The 22,096-nt window shown below is 34.2% G+C and overlaps 1 protein-coding gene across 2 annotated transcripts in view; it reads right to left on the reverse strand.

Annotated features, from left to right (window-relative positions):
- Positions 1 to 22,096, reverse strand: part of LOC106878019 (actin-related protein 2) — a 43,806-nt gene continuing 21,710 nt past the window's right edge. For both annotated transcript variants that reach the window (XM_089359799.1, XM_052971681.2), the window contains exons 2-8: positions 15,381 to 15,491; positions 12,682 to 12,897; positions 12,185 to 12,257; positions 8,016 to 8,152; positions 7,596 to 7,745; positions 2,967 to 3,245; positions 1 to 1,616 (exon numbers count right to left, since the gene is read on the reverse strand). In XM_089359799.1, coding sequence (XP_089215925.1) covers positions 1,446 to 1,616; positions 2,967 to 3,245; positions 7,596 to 7,745; positions 8,016 to 8,152; positions 12,185 to 12,257; positions 12,682 to 12,891 — 1,020 coding nt within the window. In that variant the 5' untranslated portion in view covers positions 12,892 to 12,897; positions 15,381 to 15,491 and the 3' untranslated portion in view covers positions 1 to 1,445. The remainder of the gene's footprint in view (positions 1,617 to 2,966; positions 3,246 to 7,595; positions 7,746 to 8,015; positions 8,153 to 12,184; positions 12,258 to 12,681; positions 12,898 to 15,380; positions 15,492 to 22,096) is intronic.

A 22,096-nucleotide genomic window follows, 5' to 3' on the forward strand; every position in this document is an offset into this window, starting at 1 on the left:
TAAAAGAAATTCTACAAATATGTTTTAATGTCTTCCAATAACAAGGCATTTAAAGTACAATACAAATTGCTTAAAATATAAAAGACCTTTCGTTAGCTGAATTAATTAGTCATCCAATATGTCACAACTTAGACTGTTTTGTTGATAATGACAGTCTTTAATATGTACTCATATTGTTTAGTTGTACGTAAACTTGGTGGCAATTATATTTGAATAGATTAAACAGAAGAAAATAAAAAGCTTTGAAAATACGTGTAGTTGAAGCGATCTCAAAGATAAATGCTGGCTGTCAGAATATCAGCCAGCAGATATACAATCACATTATTTTGATACCAATTATTAAAAAATCTGTCAACATTAAACTTTTATATAACATTTGAGAACATTCTTTTTACGTAGATTAACTTTTAATATAAAAAATATGAAAACGAAAAGCCTTGATTTAAAAAAATGGCTTTCAATTAAACAAGCATCCTTATATCCAGCATATAGTAAAAGTTCATTAAACTAATATGCAGTATAGTCCATAGAATTATTCTACCATAATCTTTATTATATAGTGAGTGTATAGTATATAGTAATCCTTATACTATATGAACAGTATTATACAGTTTTTATGATGCAATCCACATAACATAATTTGCAAACAATTAATGCTATACCCTTTATATATAGCTATATATAGCTGTGAAGCATTCATTTTACTTCCTTCAAAGACTACAGCTAATTTTCTCATCGTAACACTCATATGGTATGCCAACATCATGATACTATCCATGTCTAAAGTATTCTTTCTCAATACACTATATCACTTGTATGATATACAATCAGTATAATGGCATATTAAAATCAAAATAATCTGATAATCATGCATTACAAGGGATAAATTTATACAACATATGACATGACTCACACAAATATTGTTGGGTAATAACTTTTCAGAAATACTTTCCTGCCATTGTTAGATACTCAGGCAAAAAGCTGTTTTGAGATAAGTAGGGTCTTGCTGTGAAAATTAAAGGCAAGGCTTTTTTTAAAATTTTTCAATAAAAAAAAATTTAAGCTAGAAATTCTCAATTAAGAATTGGATATTACAATATATAGTTAACTTTACCAGGTAAAAATAAAATATCTGATTAAGTTAGTTAAGAATAAAGCTCCAAAAAAAAAAAAAAAAATCTAATCCCACAAGAGATAGATTAAAATCAGTAGAGCCGAAAAGGATACTGATAAATTAAATGGCAGTGGAAGACTAGACTGACCAACAACTTTAGTTGACATTGTAGTTCATAATCATGTGCATCTTTTTCATTTATATTACAGGTACACAACACTATGCATTATCAAATACTTCAAAAGATTACAATGTAAGTCAGTGTGTGTGTGTGCACGCATGCATAATATTCTCAGTATATGTGTATTGTGTACCTAGAAATAATTTTAAACTATTTGGAATTGATACCAAGTTTTTCAAGAACCCTTAGGCCTTTTTCCATGTATTCTTCTTTAGTCATCCAAAAAGAATCTTTATCTTTCATAATATCTGCTAGGACAGCACCACCTAAAAATACCATATGCTTTCTGCGAGGTGGGTCTTCTATTCGAATTTTAAATTTCTGAAAATTAAAATACATTAGAATATTTTTCAATAAGGATTCAAATGAAACAGATAAAATCAAAACAGATATTTTCAAAATAAATATTAAATCCTATTACAAATTTTGAAGATTGAAAAGGAAGTTTAAAAGCAATCATTTATGTTAGTTCCCATCTGCATGTTAATTAAAGATTTTTTTCATTTTAATTAAATATAAATGCTATCAGTCAATGTTGCTTCTACTAAATCATCAGAATAAATGCTTTAAAGCAGGATATATTTACTAATGGCTACTTTTAACTATGCATTAAACCAATTTGATTTTAGAGGAAAATAAAACAAATAGAAATGAATACTACATTACTTGTATTTTTATTTTGTTGTCTACAAATAAAATGTAAGATAGTCAAGCCTAATAGGATTTTATCTCAGAAGAAGGACATTAACATTTTTAGTTTTGTATTCATCTATCTTGACCATCATTACGACTTTAAGGTGTTAATGCAAATATGATTCAGAGTAAATCAGTAAGGTGACAGGGCATGAATCATGACATTTGAGTTAAACTAGCACCTTAATTTTTAAAATCTTAGTTTGGATGGTTTAGAAAATGCATTTAGTTGCAGATTTTAGAATGTGGTCTCTAAATGACTAAGAAGGTTAAGTCAAATTAGATCAAAACTCATCTCTTCCAATTTAATTACAAGAATCAATCATAGTCCAGGATACCTTTGTAAATTCAGATATTTTGGTTTTATTGCCATATGTCTTTAACACAAACCATTCATTCATGGAATGAGAATAGAATCCATTGTTAGGCAAGAGTCCATTGAGAATAGAATCCATTGTTAGGTACAACACAATGCTATAAGGATTTTGGACATGGTCAGTAATCTCAAACCATAATTCCACAACCATTTTGCTTCTTTTAATCAAACAAAATAGTTTCAAAACGATAAAATTAGGCTCAATAACACTTGCCAAATTGCAAATTCAACAAAATATTAAAAAATAACTATTATATATAGTTAAAATCAATACACCTATGTAGATATATATGTAAAGAGAAAAATCAATTAGCAAAAGAGAAAATTAAAAGATAAAAATTAAAGTATGAAAGAACAATGGTAGTTAATAGAAAGAGATTACATTTTTAATACTTTTTAAGATTGTTACATTTTTTGAACAAGGTTACAGTCAACTAAATTTAATAATGCAGGACATATTTTCATTTTAATGTACATCAAACATATGCATTAAAAGAATATTGTTTGGCATATTTATAGATAGAAGTGTGTAGCAAAGTCATAAGTCTAGTTATTGTAGGGTGGTATTTTAACATTAAACCAGATCAACAAAAAAAACTTACTGAAAGTTTTGATGAATTTCCTTTAAGCACTCGTTCAAGATAAAGTTGTTTGAGTTCTCTTTCTAAACGACTAGGAAGGCCAGGATACATAGTTGAGCCACCAGACAGCACAATATGTTTATAGAATTCAGTGCGTGTATCAATGTCTGCTGCCTGTATAGTATTGAAGAGTAATTCAGCAACACCAACACCTTCAATGTTGATTAGATGGGGCTGGAACAATGCTTCAGGAGCTTCAAATCTTTCACCACCAACTTTTATAACTCGACCATCAGGAAGCTATATAATAAAACCATTTTATAATACATTAGGTTTTTATTCTTATTTATATCACACTGTGTAAGTAAAAAAAAAAAAAGATGAAGACAATCACCATATCATCAAAAAAGTGTTATACAGCTCCATCAGTTACAAAGTTATAACCATTGTTGTAATTGTTCAACCATTACTTTCATTTTCATAGAAAAGAATTTGGATACAAACTTTCAGTATTAATCTAACATTAAAATAAGTTATTACATTAAAATTTAATAACTTAATGGAGTCTAGGCACTGAATTTGGTAATATCCAAGTCAAAAATCGAAATGATTAAGTGAACAATGAATATAAGGACCAAGTGACAAATATTTTGAAATGTTGCATTATAATCAAATTAATTAGAGATAAACAGGATTAAAAAAGATTAATGATTAATCTAATCATCATGTTTCACTTTCGTATTTCCAAGGAGACAATGGTTAGATGAATCTGCAACACAGCATAGTTTGTGCTGGCTCTTTTGAAGTATTTTGAGTTGCTTCCATGTTGAAAATAAATTGTTCAAGATATGTGTGTGTGTGTGTGTGCATGCATATATATATATATATATATATTAGATGATAAGAAAATGGAGGAAAAACAACAAATAGAAGTGTGTCATTATTTAATTAATTAAGCAAGGTGAGGGTAAGAGTGAGTTTACAGCCGTTTCTATGTATCAAAGTTGAGGTAAATAGGTGTTTACCTCATTGCAAATGGTAGACATCATCAGAACGAAGAAGGCGGAGATAGACAAAGAGGAGAATAGAGCGAAAGATAAAGGGAGAAATCAGAAAAGAAAAATTTCAATGATTCGAAAGTCTTACATCTTAGTTGTGTTCATTAAATTCATTATGAGGTAGTTGAAGAATAGAGGATGGTTGAATTCAAAGTCTTGTAGATAATTATTATAGCTAGTTGACCGGTGGTGTAATCTGAGGTAGTTATCCCTAATTATGGATATCCAGTGTGGTTAATAGGAGCTAAGTGTCACTAACTTATAGGTTGTGGGTAGTTCGTATATTTGGAGGAAGCCGAAAATGAGGGTAAAGTTTATATCTAGCATAAGTGTGATTAAGCGTGTAAATACAAAGTTACAGAATATTTATGCCTGAGGAGTGCAATGGAAAGGTAAAGAAAAAGATAAAGGAGGAAATTAATGTGTAAAAGAGTTGGTAGTTCTCGACAGGAAAGAATTATAGGGATAAGGTAGGCTAGCGTAGAAAGTAGCTTAGGTATATTAGTTATTTATTGATAATGTGGGTTGGGGTAGGCTAGTATAAGATATGTATATGTTTATTTATTTATATTGTTGGTTGGATATGTGTAAGCTAGTTAGGTTAGGGAAGGTAATAGGCTGATAATTAGGTCTGCAAATAACATTTAAGCTAGGAGATAGTGGTATTTATAGGAATGAGTGGGTTTAACAAAACTTAGAGAATACAAATCTGCCTTTATGCAGACAAAAATTTTATTTTCATATTTCTTATTGAGTAGAGATGATTTGGCCATTAATATCAGTAGTTTTTCTGTTACAGAGGCTGACAGTGTTTTACTGTTAATGGTACAAGACGAATTTTTTTCTAGGATATGCCATTCTAAACTATAGTTGATTTTTTTTTTGTCTTTTAGTTCCCAAATGTAGCTACTAAGTCTTGTAGAGTTTGCTTTACTTCTATTTCTAAATGTAGATTGGTGGGAATTGTATCTAAGTATCATTTCATTTTTCATAGCTCTTATATACGATTTCGTATGGTTAGTTGTGAGTACATCACATCGGTATATTACGTTTTTTTGTTTTATACCTATTGGAGAATTGACACTTAGTTCTGTCTCTGCAGCCACATAAATTATTTGGTTTATCTGTGCTTATGTTATGTTATGTTGAGGGGGGGTAATTATTTATCAGGTCCGTGTTGTTTGCGGGTTGGCTATTAGGGACTAGATTAATTCCATTTGCTTGTTGGCTGTTATGTTTTATGCTAGTATTTTTTCTAGCTTTGTAGAAAGCGTCTAGCTATGATGGTAGCTAGGTTACTAGTAAGGCTATGGCCTACTCTAATTTTATTCTTAAAGATTCCTGAGTATTTGTTATTTAAGTTCAAGTGCTTATCTCTAAGTCTCATTATGGAGTGAACTATATTAGATTTAAGCTGCATTGCGAAAAGCATGGGTCACCAAACTATGGCCCACAGGCCGGCGTGATGTCATTTTGTCTGGCCTGCCATCGTATGCTGAAAAAAGTAAACATGCTTTTATACTGCTTCTTACACTTCTTGGAGTATGCATGTCATATGTATACTGAGTCATGCGTTATGTATTTCACACACCATAATAATTACTAGAGTACATCATGTGTACCTCAAGCTAGTCAGTTACTAGGGATTACAATTAAAACAAGAATATCTGATGCCGAGGCCTAAGACTGCTTTTGTTTTTTCTTCATCCATCGCTATGGCTACTAAGAAGAGAAAGGTTGATGATGAATGTCACATTTTCAATAAAGAAAAGTACTTCTTTGGAGAAACAAACGACCAGAAAGCTAGTTGCCTGATATGCAACAAAAGTGTTGCTGTTATGAAAGAGTACAATATTCGTCGTCATTACGAAGCAAAACATCTCTCAACACATTCTAAATATTCTGGAAAGTTGCGGTCTGAGAAATTTGAATCTATGAAACACAGTTTGGAATCTCAAATGAATTTCTTTATGAAAAAGTTTTTGAAAATGAATCTATCACTTGTGTAAGTTACAAAATAGTGAATAAGTTGGCAGAGCGAGGAAAACCATTTACTGACGGAAACCTTATAAAAGAGTGCATGATGGAAGCAACAAATGAATTGTGTCCTGAAAAAGCTAACATGTTTGGCTGTATCAGCCTTTCAGTAAGTTCAGTTGTGTGGAGAATGGCAGAAATTGGAGAGAATACAGTTACAGATACATGAGAAAGCAAAGAAATTTTTGTGGTATTCTCTAGCAATGGATGAGTCTACTGATCTCACTAGTACGTCACAACTTCTTGTGTTCATTTGTGGTGTTAATTGCAACTTTGAGATTATAGAAGAAATGGCATCCGTTTACAGTATACATGGAACAACAACTGCAGAAGATATTTTCATAGAAGTATAGAAAACTTTGCAAAACTATAACCTTCAGTGGAATCAGCTTCAGTGTGTTACAGTCGATGGAGGAAAAAACATGGCAGGAGTGAGGAAGGGTTTGGTAGGGCAGATCGAGACCAAGTTGGAGGAGCTTCAACTTCTGAAAGCTCTGTTTATACACTGCATTATACATCAGCAAGCACCCTATGGAAAACACTTAGATATTTCTTGCGTATTAAAATAGGTTACAACTGTGGTGAACTTTATTCGGAATCATGGGCTTAATCACTGACAGTTCCAGACTTTCCTTGAAGAAATGGATTCTAATTTCTGTGACTTGCCTTACTACACTGAAGTGAGATGGCTCAGTTGCGGTAAAGTCCTGTTTCGTTTTTATAAGCTCCAAAGAGAAACAGATCTTTTTCTCACAGAAAAGAATAGAGCTGATCCACAGCTGTCAGATCCTTCATGGTTATCAAAGTTGTCATTTCTAGTTGACGTTACTTCTCATATGAATGAATTGAATTTAAAACTGCAAGGAAAGAATAACCTTGTCTGTGATCTCTACAGAATTATTACAGTTTTTCGGAGAAAACTATAATTTTCAGTGTTTTCAAGAGTTTTGTACAGAAAATGTGGCACATGTTAACCTCGAGTTTCAGAAAAAAATTATTTGGGACTTAAATAAGCATTTTTCTCAAAGATTTTCAGATCTTGACAGAATTGAGAATGAAATTCTTTTGTTTGAAAATCCCTTTGGCTATAATCTTGATAACATGCCAACTGAACTACAACTGGAAGTTATTGACTTGCAAGCTAATACCTTGTTGAAAGAGAAGCACAGAGAAGGAAAACTCACTGAATTTTATCGCTGCTTGCCTGCTGATGAGTTTTCAAAATTGAAAAAATTTGCCACAGGTACACAGAAACAGCTGTAAACTCACTCTTACCCTCACCTTGCTTAATTAATTAAATAATGGCTTTTTAGCACAACAGACACACTTCTATTTGTTGTTTTTCCTCCATTTTCTTATCATCTATATATACATTAAACTACGGTTTACCTCTTAAATTACCTGCTGCCATATAACTTATACCAAGGACCATACTTACTGAGGTAATTACCAGGAGTGCATTCGGATACTTCTATCTCTTAGAGGGCTTAACACCTCTAACTTATACCTTACATAACACACATATATATATAAACACACTAGTGGCAATACTCACTGTATAAGACTCTACCAAGACGGTTGTTTCAAGAGCAAGTTGTTGTTCTTGGACCACATCATATGCTACATAACAAAGTTTTTCTTTCATAATACGAACAGTTTCAAAATCAGCTGAGTGATTGAAAGCATAACCTCTTAAAAGCAGCAGCTGGAGGAGAGAAAAAAGGTTAAACTAGTTGAGAAAGGAATGGAACATATGAAGTAGTAAGCTTTGCACAGGAACACAATAAAAGAAAGAGAGAGAGAGAGAGAAGTGGGGGAGCAAGAAATCCAACGATAATATTACAGCCACTGTTCCTCTTAAAGATGTAATTCTTAAGATCCTGAAAAGGATGTTGATAAAAATCTCAAGTATTTCAAACAAATTAGACTTTAATTACTTAGTAAATGATTGAGGATAATGGTAGTGTGAACATACCTTAATAAGATATTTAGTAATGTCTCTACCAGCAATATCAAGACGCCGTGTTAAGTGAGGTAAAGAGAACCCTTCATAAACTGGGCAAATATGAGTTACACCATCACCAGAATCCACAACTACTCCTGTCTGTAACCCTACAATGATTAACAAACAAGATATTTATAAATAGCTGATTCTGACAAATTACATTAAACATTTTATTTTTCTGAGAGGTAGGCACATCATACCACCTTTTTAATGCCACCACCTGGCAAACATTTGTTTGTTGGAAGCATCTGGATTTGTCTTCAAGCAGGTATTTTCTGTGATGCACCATTACTCTTCACATTTCCCCATATTAATCTCTTTGGTTAATTCTCTCTTCCCTTTTTTAACATTCGCATAATTCATTTCAGCCTAGACCCTACACATCTCACATCTTAATGCTGTCCAACATACAAATTTCCCAAATCCATCTCTGTTGTCCACACTTCTCCCTTTATTCAAAACTGCACTCTGAAAAGTGGTGTCTGTGCATATGTAGTTTCTGCTTTTTATCTGGCTGTCAATAGGTCATTGGATATATAAACAAAAGAGTGAAAGACTGAACTGAACCCTGGGGAATATAGAGTTGATAATGTAGGATAGAAAGAGCTTTGTCAACACAGGCTGCAACAGTGCAATAGGAAGTTATCAATCTCTTAAAATGAAAAATGGATGTAACTTGTAGGTGAGCAATTTTAACCAGTGATTCACATGGTTCAAATCAACAAGGCTACAAATAATGTCCCTTCCATTACACTCAAACACTGCATTGCAAAGCTAGACCTTTGGTCTCTTTTTTAACACAGGAACATACTCTAATTTTAGGAAGTAGGGTGGATGCCCTGCAGAAAAGCACTGCCTCTGACTCTGCATTCTCCTGAACTATCAATCTCTGTCATCATAATGGCAACTTCTATATTCAATGACCCAACAACACTTACTCAGGCTCAGAGAATCTCATCCTTCACTCTTCCATAACCATCTTCACCCAAGCACCATCCACATGCAACCTAAATACCTCACACCAAACCTGTACTGACTCCATATATATAGAACCCAAAACTATTCCCTAACAGGGTCATGCAAATCTTGTCTCCACCCCTACAAAAAAACGGAACAGAAAAAAAGGCACTGCATGTACCATGAAAACAATTCAGTTCAGTTCATACCACTTAGTGTCTGGCAACCACAGCTCTTTGATCATTCCAAATGCTAGGCCTCGCAATCAGTTTTTCTTTAACATAGCCAGAACTGCACTTCACAAACTGGAATCAAAAAATATTTCACTTCCAACAATTACTGGGTGGCCCCCAAAAAAACAGAATCCATAAAAATTTTATTAACCCTTTCGTTACCATATTTCTAACCAAATTACACCCCTTATGTGTTTCAATTAATTTCTAACATAATCATAAATTTAGGCTGGTTTCATTAAACAACTCTAACTTTTTTATTTATCAACATATTAATGTGATTTTTGGAAGATAATTTAACGAAAGGTTCTCAACCAATTCTATACCAAAATTTTTGTCACAAAGTGACTTTAATTACAGGTAAATACAGGTAAATTCAACAAAATATAAAATTATTAAAATTTTTGTTCAAACATCGCTATAGAAAATGGGTTATTAGCTAATATTCAATTGGGTATACAACAAAATATTATTATAGAAGAGTTGTGCACATTACTGGATTTATTACTGTCTCTTTTGCCAGTATAAAATTAAAATCCAGAGCAGCACCCAGTATTTGATTCAAAAATTTTTTCCAAACTTTGATCCCCCATTTTGTGCGCTTTCCTGGCATATACTGTCGAAAACGCACTCGGCCTTTATAGCCCACCATATCCTCATCTATAAACTGTTTTATATGTGCTTTGAACACAGTCTTATTTTAAATGTGGGATCAAAGTCTGGTTTTCCACGTACTGGTGTACTGCTCGTGTCTCTTACATGTAGATATTGAGTCAATTTTAAAAACCGTATCCTCATCATTATACTTGAGACATATTCGTCTCCAAAGGGTTCATCACTACTCCAGTAATTTGTTATTCTAGGTAACTTTCTAATATTTATGGCAAAATATGCTTTAATTTCATTCAAGTTTATGGGAAACCACAAACTATCCTTTTTTACACTTTGTTTACATTTAGCGTAACGGTTTGTTTCCGCCGTAATCAATTCAAATAGGCACATCGGAAAAAGCAAAAAGAAATAGTCTAAAGCTTTACTCTCCTGGGTAAGACTGTGACTTGGTCCAGTTTCTTCAGAAAAATCACTGAAAGAAGGAGTTTTTAAATTTTCACTCCATTCAGGTACTAATTCGTTCTCTTTATTGCTATCATCGGAGCTCTCGGATTCACTGCTTTCATTTTCGGAAAATGAAACCTCAGATTCATTATCAAATACCACGTGCTTTTTTTTTCGGTTACAGAGTTGGATTTATCAAGGTCTTCAACGGAAAATCTCCCAAAATTCACAAAATTAAAAAAACACGATCGTCGTACAAAACTATAGCTGAACTGTTTACACAAATAATCACATGTTTTCACAAATGTACTAACGAGATTTGCTTGGATATTCTCATTTAAATATGAATAGGTGATTATGGGCGGTTTTGGGCAGCTTGGTCACATGAACCAAAATTTTTTTCGGGCGGCTTTGGGCGGTTTGGTAACGAAAGGGTTAAATCCTACAAAGGTCAAGCAAATTTCAAGAAATTTGCTGGACTTAGACTTCGGTCTGTGTATGATCATTCCTTTTGCATAAAAGTCATGTTCTTTTCAAAATATGCCCCAAATGGCATACATCATGCAAAATTGTCAATTACTTGAACACATTCCTTTTTTTGGGGATTTCCTTGGTTTCTGCTGTGATTGCTTGAGGGTTGTTCTGGTAAACATTATCCTTGAGATATCCCAACAGATAAAAATCTGGTGAGGTTCAAGTCCAGTGAATGCGGTGCCCATTCAACGTCACACTTCCCACTGATCAGTCTCTCCTAAAATCACTCTCTTAGCCAGGCTAGGGAGTCATTTGATGTGTAGGGGTGGCCCCGTCTTGCTGGAACCACTATTCATTTTGATTTATCCCACTGCGTCATTTTATTCAAAGATTTGTGGGTTGTCTTTTTTTGGGGGGTCACTCTGTACTACCTCTCCACAAAGCTCAGATGAGACTATGGAATACTGCAGTCATATCATCTAGGATGGTGTTGCTTTTGCATGCACAATGATCCTAGGTCACATGCATAGAAAGGCCACCTGACTAATTGACATAAAGCCCATCTTTGGTCCATAGACATTCTGTGTGTCTGCCTTTTACACTGCAACTATAGTGCTCTTCAGAAGCCGGCAGTTATTGAATCACCACTACCAAAGGATTTTTAATTTATTTGCCTTTCCTCTGCTCATCACCCATATTGTGCCCAACTACCCAGACCTTGCACTAACTACCCATTCCTTTTCCCTCAGAACATTAGTCTTTGCAAATCCCCTCTCTGCCCTTATCTTTCCTGTGGTCATCAACTTGCAATAGCTTAAGTGGAATATTAATGGTTTCAATGTAAGGCCAGCAAGGGCCATAGGCACAGTCCCTTCACTTAGACTAGCAAGATAATATATAAATTGCAGAAATGAAATCAAATTATGCTTAGCAAGTTATTCCTAGGATCAAATCTTTGCAATAGGTAAAAGTAAAGATAAATTTAAAATCCCTGAATTTGAAACTAAATGTGAACTTGACCTATAAATAAAAAAATAAAGTTGCAAATTGTTAGATTTGTTTGGTAAAAGATTTACTGGATATAACAAAAGTGGTAGGATAAATTTGATGCTTCAAATATTAAATCAAAAGCTAATAAATAAAATAACATTTGAAATAAAGACTTGTCAAAAAATAAAACCAAATGCCTTCACATTAGAAACAGCTTACATATACTCTATTTGGTTTTCATTTTATTACTTTCATTTCAATAAAATTAAGGCAAATATATTATATAAAATCTCTAAACTTACTAGTTTATGAAGGAAAAATTTCATTTAATTTGATTTAGACATGAAAAGATGAAAATGTGATAAAAAGTCAACAGGTCAGTCTCAAATAATATAGGAGTGGAAAAAAACAAGGATAGAAATAGTTTACCTTGTGCATATAATGTTAGAACAGCTTGAATTGCAATGTATACACTATGGAAATTATATTTTTCAAACATAACCTGTATATTAAAAAGAAGCAAAATAACATCAGAATTGGAAACTTATAAAACAAATCATGCAGTATGTTCAAAGAGAAACAAATCATACCGTATATCAGAGAAAAATAAACAATGCAACAATAAACTTATCTTTTATTTCTCTTTGAAAGCTATTTATCATTGATAATATAAACAGAATAATTAATTACAACTAAAGTACTGAAAAGCAGCTATATATAAAAACAATTACACTGTATAATATTATGTATAAATATAAAATGGGCATAATATTAGCTGGCCTCAATCCAGTTTTGCTCTTAATGCCCTTATTGTAAATTCCTAAATGTATAAAGATAGTTTCAGCCTTTTTGCTTTCTCTTTGGACATAACTGCATGATCTATAAATTATCATAATATATTAGCAAAACTGAACAGATATTCTTACCTCCACCATTTTCTCTCTGTTTTTTATTGGATTCATGGGAGGTTCTGTGAGTAGAATTTTGCTATTGCTAGTATCAATATTCATTTTGTCTCGACCAAATGTGTAATCATACACATGCAGCATATCTTCCCAGTTACGAACAATACCATTTTCCATTGGATATTTCACTTCAAGCATTGAACGAAGGGCACTGGCCTCTTCTCCCACCATTAAGTCCTGTCAAATGGAATAAGAATTTAAACTAAAACTAAAGTGGATTTGTACAAAAATTAGATCAATGTTCTACCTGTTATTTAACAAGTATAAAGATTTTACAAAGACATTTTAAAGAAATAAAAACCAAATATTACTTTAGGAAAAGTCAAAGGAAAATAAATTTGATAGCAAATCAACTTTAAGGAAAAGAAAATACATGGTTACAACAAATTTTTGTGAGAGCCAAAAGAAAATGTCCAAAACAGGTGCGGATTAGTACTTCAATGGAGGCATATCATTTTTTTGCTTAAAGTACATTTACAATATAGAGCACTGTTCACTTCAAAAGTCATTTGGTTAAAGAAAAAACATTTAGGTATGGCAAAGTTCCAGAAGGATTTCCTTCCGTCTTGAACTTGTTAAATTCAGGAGGAGGAGGAACTTTAGCAAAGATGTCACACAATTAGTAGCATCAGAAAGACCAGTGAATTTTGCAAGAGACAAGAAATCAGTGTGTTACTGAGAAATTGCTTACAAGCCAAATAGCTCTATTTTTGATTTAAAAAATGTAACAATATGACATTGAACACTATATAGTGCATCTTAACCTACCATTTCCTATTCCATAAAATTTTTCATGCATGAGTTTTGATGCAACATGCAGATCTTTCAGTTTTTGTATAAAATGTTACGATAGATATGTTTAGCATTTTTACATGATATGATGATTTCATATAAAAATGTAAGCATTGTTTACTCTAATGAAACTTTGAATTCTGTTTTGATTTTGCTAAGCTTTTAATATTTGGGGGTAATTGGTGAGAAAACTGATAATTTTTCAAATCTGAATCAATTGTGATCTCATTTTTACTTTCTTAGCACTTTCTAGGAAATAATATCAACAGAAAAAATAACATCAGCAAAAAAGAATACTTTAGGAATGAGTACTCCATTAGTCAAAGGGTTGGGTTTGAAATTCCACCAAAACACCTGATGAAGGTTGTAGAGTACATCAGCTGAAATGTGGTAACAACAAACAAGGTGAGGACACCTATCCATCCATTGGATGTAAGCCTGGAAATGTTCATAAAGAGCAAACAATGACAACTCTGTAGCACCAGAGAATCAATTATTAACTGAAAAGCAAAAATCTGCAGCAGACCATCGTGGCTGCCACCTCATGTTCAAACAAGTATCAAATGTGTGCTGAATAATATGAACAGGTGTACAACATGCCACTTTTCATGCATGCATTATAAGTTGGTCATCCCTGACCTAACCTTTTTAATAAGTATGATAGTTTTAACTGTTACTTATGCTACTGAAGCATTTTCTTGAGATGTGTGATAACCGTATCTTGATGATATTGAATGAGACTAGGTTGTCAAATCCATCATTGAAAGAAATTTTTGAGAATCACTGTTCACAAAGGACATACATCTGGAGGTTTACTGAGGTTTTCCCACATATATATATATGCATGTGCACATATGTGAAGTTTGAGATGGCAATCAGTCAATGTAAAGAAAAAGAGTTGTGAGATAATTAAACTTTAAGAGTGGCCCAAATTCAAGTGAGGTTTGCTGTGTTGCACCAACATGATACAAAGTTTGTGATCAAAGATAAGTAAAGTCCATATGGAGGAAGCTTACAAGGTTTTTCAGCCATAGTCTATTCAGTTTTGATGATGTTAAGAGTAATACTAAAAATGATGAGATATGAAGCAGTAAAGGTGGTTCCCATCATAATTGCTTCCATTACCCAAGAACTATTGATGGTACAGAACAATAGCTGGCAGGGTTAGCAATTTCTTAGGTGCAGGAGATAGTCACACATTTCTGCATCAAAGTGAATATCTTAAGAAAGAAAAAAGTGAAAAGATTTGTTAAATAGAAGGGAGCACCCAAGCTGGAACACTGTCTTAAATGGTTGCTTAATTATTTAAGGCTAAGGGACCAATGAAACTTATGCACCTAGTGGTAAAGAGATTTGGCCAAAGAAGAAAGACTTGCAAAGACTTGTTTGTGCAGCGTGAAACTGGTGACAAAATGAGAAGCAAACATAGTGACTTTGTCAGCAGGAATAAATGGGTAAATTCTTTGACAACATTCAAGATTCTTTTGGCAAGAGGCTACTAAGAAAGTCTGGCTATATTTGGAAAAAAACAACAGAAAAGGCAGACTGTTCAATGTGCAAAACCATCTATTTGCCTAAAGGTAACTGCAGATCTGCTCCACATAGGGTATGCTGTACTTTTATTTGCTTGCAGAGCTACTTATGAATTATTCAAAGATTTCAAATGCACCTCAATTTGCCATTTCTGTTCTAAATTTAAGTAAAATATAAATTTGGCACTCTTTCCCTTCTATGTGAAACATAGCTAACTGTTGTTATAATCACCAGATAGTTATGACAAAAACTGATAAAGACAACACTCACAATAAGATAATTAGATTATGAAAGTCTAAAAAAATTTACAAACAAAAGTAATCAGTATAACTTACCTTGACTTCAATATTTCCTACTTTATTTGTGGCACGAATAATTGGGTGCCCAACTAATGATGGAAATATATGGGAGGGGAAATTGGAACCAGCATAGCCACATTTAACAAACTGAAATGAAGAGTATTGAAGATATAATTAAATGATGTGGAAGTAGTTATTTTCATTAGAAAATAAGAAAAATTTTCTATTTTTATTTAGTTTAATACATTTCACAAGTTACATATATATTGCTCTACTAACTATTTTTCAAAATTTATGAAAAAAAAAAATGAAGAAAAATGTAAATTTTTTTAGATAAAGATTATATTTTGTTTGTTTTACCATGTAGAAAAAAATATTGCTTCTTTTTAACAAGCTTGTTTTCTAACATTCAACAATAATTAAAAATGGTTTAAACTGCCGACATGGGTAAATCAGTGGTTCCCAAAGTGGGCAGTGGAGAGATCCAGAGAGGTGTTGAAGAAAAATGGGGTGATTATGGGGGTGACCAAAAGAGAGAAATGTATGGCCAATATTTCATCATCTCTATTTTTCAATGGTACACTCAGGTTTAGAAAATAGGGTTTAAAATTATGTTGGTAGTGGGGCTAGGAATGTGGCTTAGGTGCCTAGGGGTTGGCATTCCAAAAAATACAACATACATGTGTATCTCAGCATCTGATATATCAGCATTCGCATGTGTTTCTGTTAGTGCTATGCATATTGCTTGATTACATGTAACTAAGTCTCTCAGGTATGGGGTTTTGTGGTGGTGTGATGTTACAAGGCCCCTGGCATTCAGCAAGTATGGTTGTTTAGAATATTTAATCATTTACTATGGCTACATGATCCAGTGCTATCCATGTGGGTCACTCAATAAGATAAAGTAGTTTTATGAATCTGTAAGTGCAATATATATTGCTGGTGCCACATATCCAGCCCACTCTGTAAAGTGGTTGGCATTATGAAGGTCATCCAGTCATACAAACCATGCCATAACAGACCTTGGCAGTGCTGGTGCCACAAACATCACCTAGTCCAGTCTGTAAGCAGAATGGAACTTGGTGCACTCCTCTGGCTTACCAGTTCCTGTCAAACCATTCAACTCATGCAAGCATAGAAGGTCACAAAACAATGTCTCCACTGCTCCTAAGAGCAAACAATATGCAGACGAAGTGCAGACAGCAGCTGCTGAACAGTTGTAGCTTTTGAAAAAGGTACAGAGGGTTGTAAGGCACCTGACCTGGCTTCATCAGACATTGAATCTGAGAAACATGTTCCAGCACTCAAGACCACTGAAAACAAAAGATCCATGGTGGCCACTTCTGATGCTGTTACAAATGTCAGATCAGAAGCCACTACTAACACCCTCTACATCACATTAGTATTCTTGCTGAATGCCAGGGGCCTTGTAACATCACACCACCACAAAACCCCATACCTGAGAGACTTAGTTACATGTAATCAAGCAATATGCATAGCACTAACAGAAACACATGCGAATGCTGATATATCAGATGCTGAGATACACATGTCAAAGTATGTTGTATTTTGAACTGACAGAAGAGAAAGGACTCATGGTGGAGTTGCAATGTAGATGTCATGCCTGTAGTGCTAGTTTCTGACACTGGTAGTACACATTAAACAGATGAAAATGGTAATATGTACTACATATTGCCCACCAGATGCTTGAAATCATGAAGACTCATTCAAAGAGAGCATCAAAATGATGGAAAAAGCAGTCACCAATATAGATGACAGCCTTCACATACTTCTTCTAAGGGACTTCAACCTCCCTAATGCTGAATGGCCTCAAAGCCGCCTTGTCTCAGGTATGTCACTGCAGGAACAGAAACAAGCAGAGTGAAAGATAAAATGTTTTTATAGGTTTTCAAATCACCGTTTTAAGATTTATTAAAACTTTACCAACGTACTGAAACAATAAGATAATGTCTTTCATTTTCTTCCATAGATGAATAGCCTGTCGTTATTGGGCAATTTTTACAATAGAATATCTTATATAAATTTCTGTTTATTCCACGTCAGACCATGCCTTCTCCAACAGATAGGCCTCTTGATCAGGATGAATTTGTGCAATTTTTTGCAAAAAAATTCCTTGATGATCTTTTCCCTTTTTAAATTATTTACATGTTTGTTCGACTGTTTTCCATAACTTTATTCATTAAAACTTATAAACTTTTTAAGTCTAAATTATTAATAATAATATACTGTATTCGCCGGCTTACTGGACACCCCTTTGCAGCTGAATCTCCCTCCGATTAGAATAACCATGCATCATGTCGCTTGATTGTTTTTTTTTAGATACAAGTACACTGTATTTTGTATCTTTTATTCCTGCTTTCAATCAAAGCTTGCTAATTAGTATAGCAACATATATTTCACAAATACACATTCTCTCTCCCTCTCTCGCAGTATTTGTCTCTCAACAAAAATCAACCTCTCATTGTAGTGAATGTGTGTGTGTGTGTGTGTGTGTGTGTGTGTGTGTGTGTGTGTGTGTGTGTGTGTGTGTGTGTGTGTGTGTATATATATATATATATACATACACAGTGTATCACTCCAGTATTACTTGGGCTAGCGATGACAGATCAAAGATACATACAACACGAGACTGGAAGTTAATTTTATACCAGCACTTTTTATTAAATCATTGCTACATTTGATCATACACATTGTTAATTTCAACAAGATAATTTTTGAAGTCAGTGTGCCAATATAGCCTCATTGAAATTAGGCTACTTGCCGGTCCCTTTCTCTCTCTCACTATTATAGTATAGATTACTATATCTAGTGGTAATACGAACTAAAATTTTCAAAACCATGATTATTTTTAATTCTTGCTCAATTTCCCATTGGTGGTATGTGTATATTAGATGCAATGAAGATTTTTTTGTAGGTTTTCTTTTTTGTTTTGGAAAAACTGCATCCAATAGCTATCCTCAGTATTTTGTTGAGTGCTGTTTTTTGTGGCATGTTATTAAAGTCTTAAGATGCTGCCCAAACACCCTACACCTTCTAAGGCTTCTGGCAGTGAACCTAAGCACCAGAAAAAGGTTATGATGCTCCATGAGAAAGCACAACTGCTGGGTATGAGAAGGTAAAAGTTATGCTGCAGTAGGTTGCTATTATGTTGTCAACTAAAGCACCATATGCTACATAAAGAAGAATGAGGTGGCGATCAGGACTAACATAGCAGTAAGTTTCTGTGAAAGTGCCAAAAACATAACGATAGTCAGAAATAAGCACTTCGTGAGGATGGAATCTGCCTTAGCATTATGGATCAGTGACTGCAAGAAGAAAAACATCCCCTTGAGTGGTAACATCATCTGCAAGAAAGCACGGAAATTATACCAGCAGTTCCACAGAGGAGGCAGAGCAGAAGGCACCGAAGAACCACAACCAAGACCAGTGACAGCACCAAAGCCTGAAGATTTTCATCACCTAGTCCAGTCTGAAAACAGAATGAAACTTAGTGCACTCCTCTGGCTTGCCAGTTCCTGCCAAACCAGCAAGGGATGGTTTAACCATTTCCAGAAACGATTTAAAATAAAGTGTGTTTCCTTGCATGGAGAGACAGCATCAGCTGACAAAGAAGCTGCCAAGAAGTACCTCGAGACTTTCAGGCAGATCATTGACGACAAGGGATACAAGCCAGTACAGGTTTTCAATATGGATGAGATTTGGCTTGTTCTGGAGGAAGATGCTTTTCAGAATGAACATAATGCCCCAGGATTTAAGGCACAGAAGGACAGAGTGATACTAATTATGTGAGGTAATGCTGCTGGCTTCATGATGAAACCAGGACTTATCTACAAGTCCGTGAACCTGAGTGCTTTCAAAAATAAGAATGAAAACCTGCTGCCTGTCTACTGGATGCACAACCTCAAGGCCTGGATAACCAAAAGTCTAACTTTGAATTGGTTCCACCAATGCTTCATCCCTCAAGCTAAGGGATACCTCCAAAATGTTAGCACAGAATTCAAGGTGTTGTTTGTTATGGCTAATGCTGGTGGTCACTCTTTGGATTTGAATCACGAGGGTGTCCAAACCTAGTTCCTCCCTGCCAACACCACCTCCCTCACCCAGCCTATGGGTCAAGGTGTAAAATGTGCCTTTACACTCGGAACTCTCTCCTACACCTTGTGGATGCAATGGATTTGGATGAAAATTTCAAGTTAAAGGAGTACTGGCGTAACTTCACAATCACAATGTGTCTGTCAGTCATCCATACTGCTCTTAAGGATATGAAAAAAGAAACCATCATTACATGCTGGAAGACGGTGTGGTTAGAGTGTGCCCAGGACTATGAGGGCTTCTCACCTGAAGATATTCAGCACAAGGCTGTCAACAATGCGGTGAAACTGGCAAAGGTATTTGATGCCCACTCTGAAACTCTGACAGACGAAGATTTGCTGGAATTAAAGTCTGCCAGCAAAGAGGAGGCAGAATTGCCAGATCCAAAGGAAGAAGAGGATGAGGTAGGTCCAGCAATCGAATGTCTCTCTGGCCCTTTCAGGACAGCAAAGGAATTGCAAGAGAAGGCAGAAGCATGGGATCCCTATATGGTTCGATCTCTCCAATTTAAAAATGCCATCGATGCTGCTATAAAACTCCTCACCACCATGAAAAAAAAAAAACAACCGCAACTTCTCATCACAATGTTCCTCAAGTCCATCAAGAAAGCCTTGCACGAAGATACGACATCCCCTAAAACACATGAAGAAGAGGTGTCAACTGAAGTGCTTAAAATTTTCTTTGCTGTGCAGTCATTACCTTTATTATTTTCATCATCATTGTCTTAAATCAATATCATTCATTATTGGTGAGTAACTGTACATTTTCCTTTATTTTTTATTAAATTGTTATTAAATATTTCATATATATATATATATATATAATTATTTACTTACGTTATATTTTGACATTTATAGGCATCTCTATGGACCACGTCCTGTATTAGCAGGTGCTGTAGGAACCTAACCTCCATGAATACCGGGGGACTACTGTATTACCAGGTAATTCAGCAAGTATATGTATGAATGTATATATACATACATATGAATATACATATACATACACATATACAGTCACACATATATACAAACATACATACACACATATATACACATATAGTCACACATATATACACACACACATATATATACATACATACATATATATACACAATATATATACATATATATATATACACACACACACATATATACGCATATATATACATACACACACATATACACATACATATATATACACACATATATATATACGTACATACACACAAATATATACATACATATACATACATATATATATATACATTCAGATACACACACATACATATATATATACATACGTACACACACACACATATATATATATGGTGGTTGTCTACTTCTTATGCAGAGTTTGACCACCTCTTGTACTTACACCTTAGATCTATCATGGCATCTGATGTAGCTTTTTAAACTAGACAATGCATTGAAAAGACATCCACATAGATGGCATATCTGACTTGGACCACCATGAGTTGCAGTTAAGTTCTGATCTTTATGGATTTTAAAATGTCTTTTGAGACTTCTATTAGATTTGCAGATCTTATGGCATACAAGGCATTGAAAAATGTGCAGAGTAATTGGTGGAGGTTTGTTTTTCATGGGTCTGCAAATGGGATTTGAACCCAGCAAAAGAAAGGCAAGGTCTGTCACATACTGTACATACAAGAAGTTCACTGAGATTCACCTTCTCATTGATCACATTCTTCTTTAAATCTTTCTTGAGTCATGCATGTGTCATCCTGCCCTCCTCAAAAGCTTTCACTCCACTCCACTTTTGTTCGTCATCCTGCCCTCCTCAAAAGCTTTCACTCCACTCCACTTTTGTTCGCCATCCAGCTCAATCCAAAGCAAGGTTTTCTATGACCTTTGGGTCCATTCCAAGTGACTTCATGGTAGTCCTTATGCTGTCCTCAAACCTCTTTTTAAGCTTACACCAATTGCGTTTTCTCTCCACAAGCTTGCCATAAAACGGCTGTTTGGGTGTGCGTTCATTCGCCATATGAACTATATGGTCAGACCACCTCATTTGATTTTTCAGATTCATTGATTCAATTGAAGTGATACCTGCAGATGCAAAGACATCTATGGCTGGTGTAAAAAAGCTCCATTTAATGTTTAAAATACGGAGGAGGCAGTTTTGGTGAAATCGTTCTAACAATTTGAAACGTCTTTCATAACACATCCATGTTTCAGAGGAATACAACAGGGATGGTAAGACAAACGATTTGTAAAGAACCAATTTTGTGGTGTCATTTATATGTTGTTGGCACCTAATGCGTGACTCCAAACCACCAAATGCTTGGTTGACCCTTTGAACTTGCAGATGTATATATATAATAATAATAATAATATAGATTTAATCAAAAGATTAAATGTGGTACTTAAAATGTTTGAGGCACCAGAATTTGGTAGGGTAAAAACCAAAAACAAAATCAAGAGATTTGGTGAATAAAATTTGAAGAAAAGCAACAAAAATTCAATAGGTTATAGCAGTACATACGTTTCGTACAAACTTCTTTTATTCATGTAGTGAGAACACTACATAAAATGTGCAATGAAAACGTACTCCTCAGCTGCATAATGGGAATTTCATTTTAGAAAGTCATTTTGTAGATGTGTGCAAAAAACAAGAGTAAG

Source organism: Octopus bimaculoides, chromosome 11 (genome assembly GCF_046866305.1).
Source record: "Octopus bimaculoides isolate indiv1 chromosome 11, ASM4686630v1, whole genome shotgun sequence".
Lineage (NCBI taxonomy): Eukaryota > Metazoa > Mollusca > Cephalopoda > Octopoda > Octopodidae > Octopus > Octopus bimaculoides.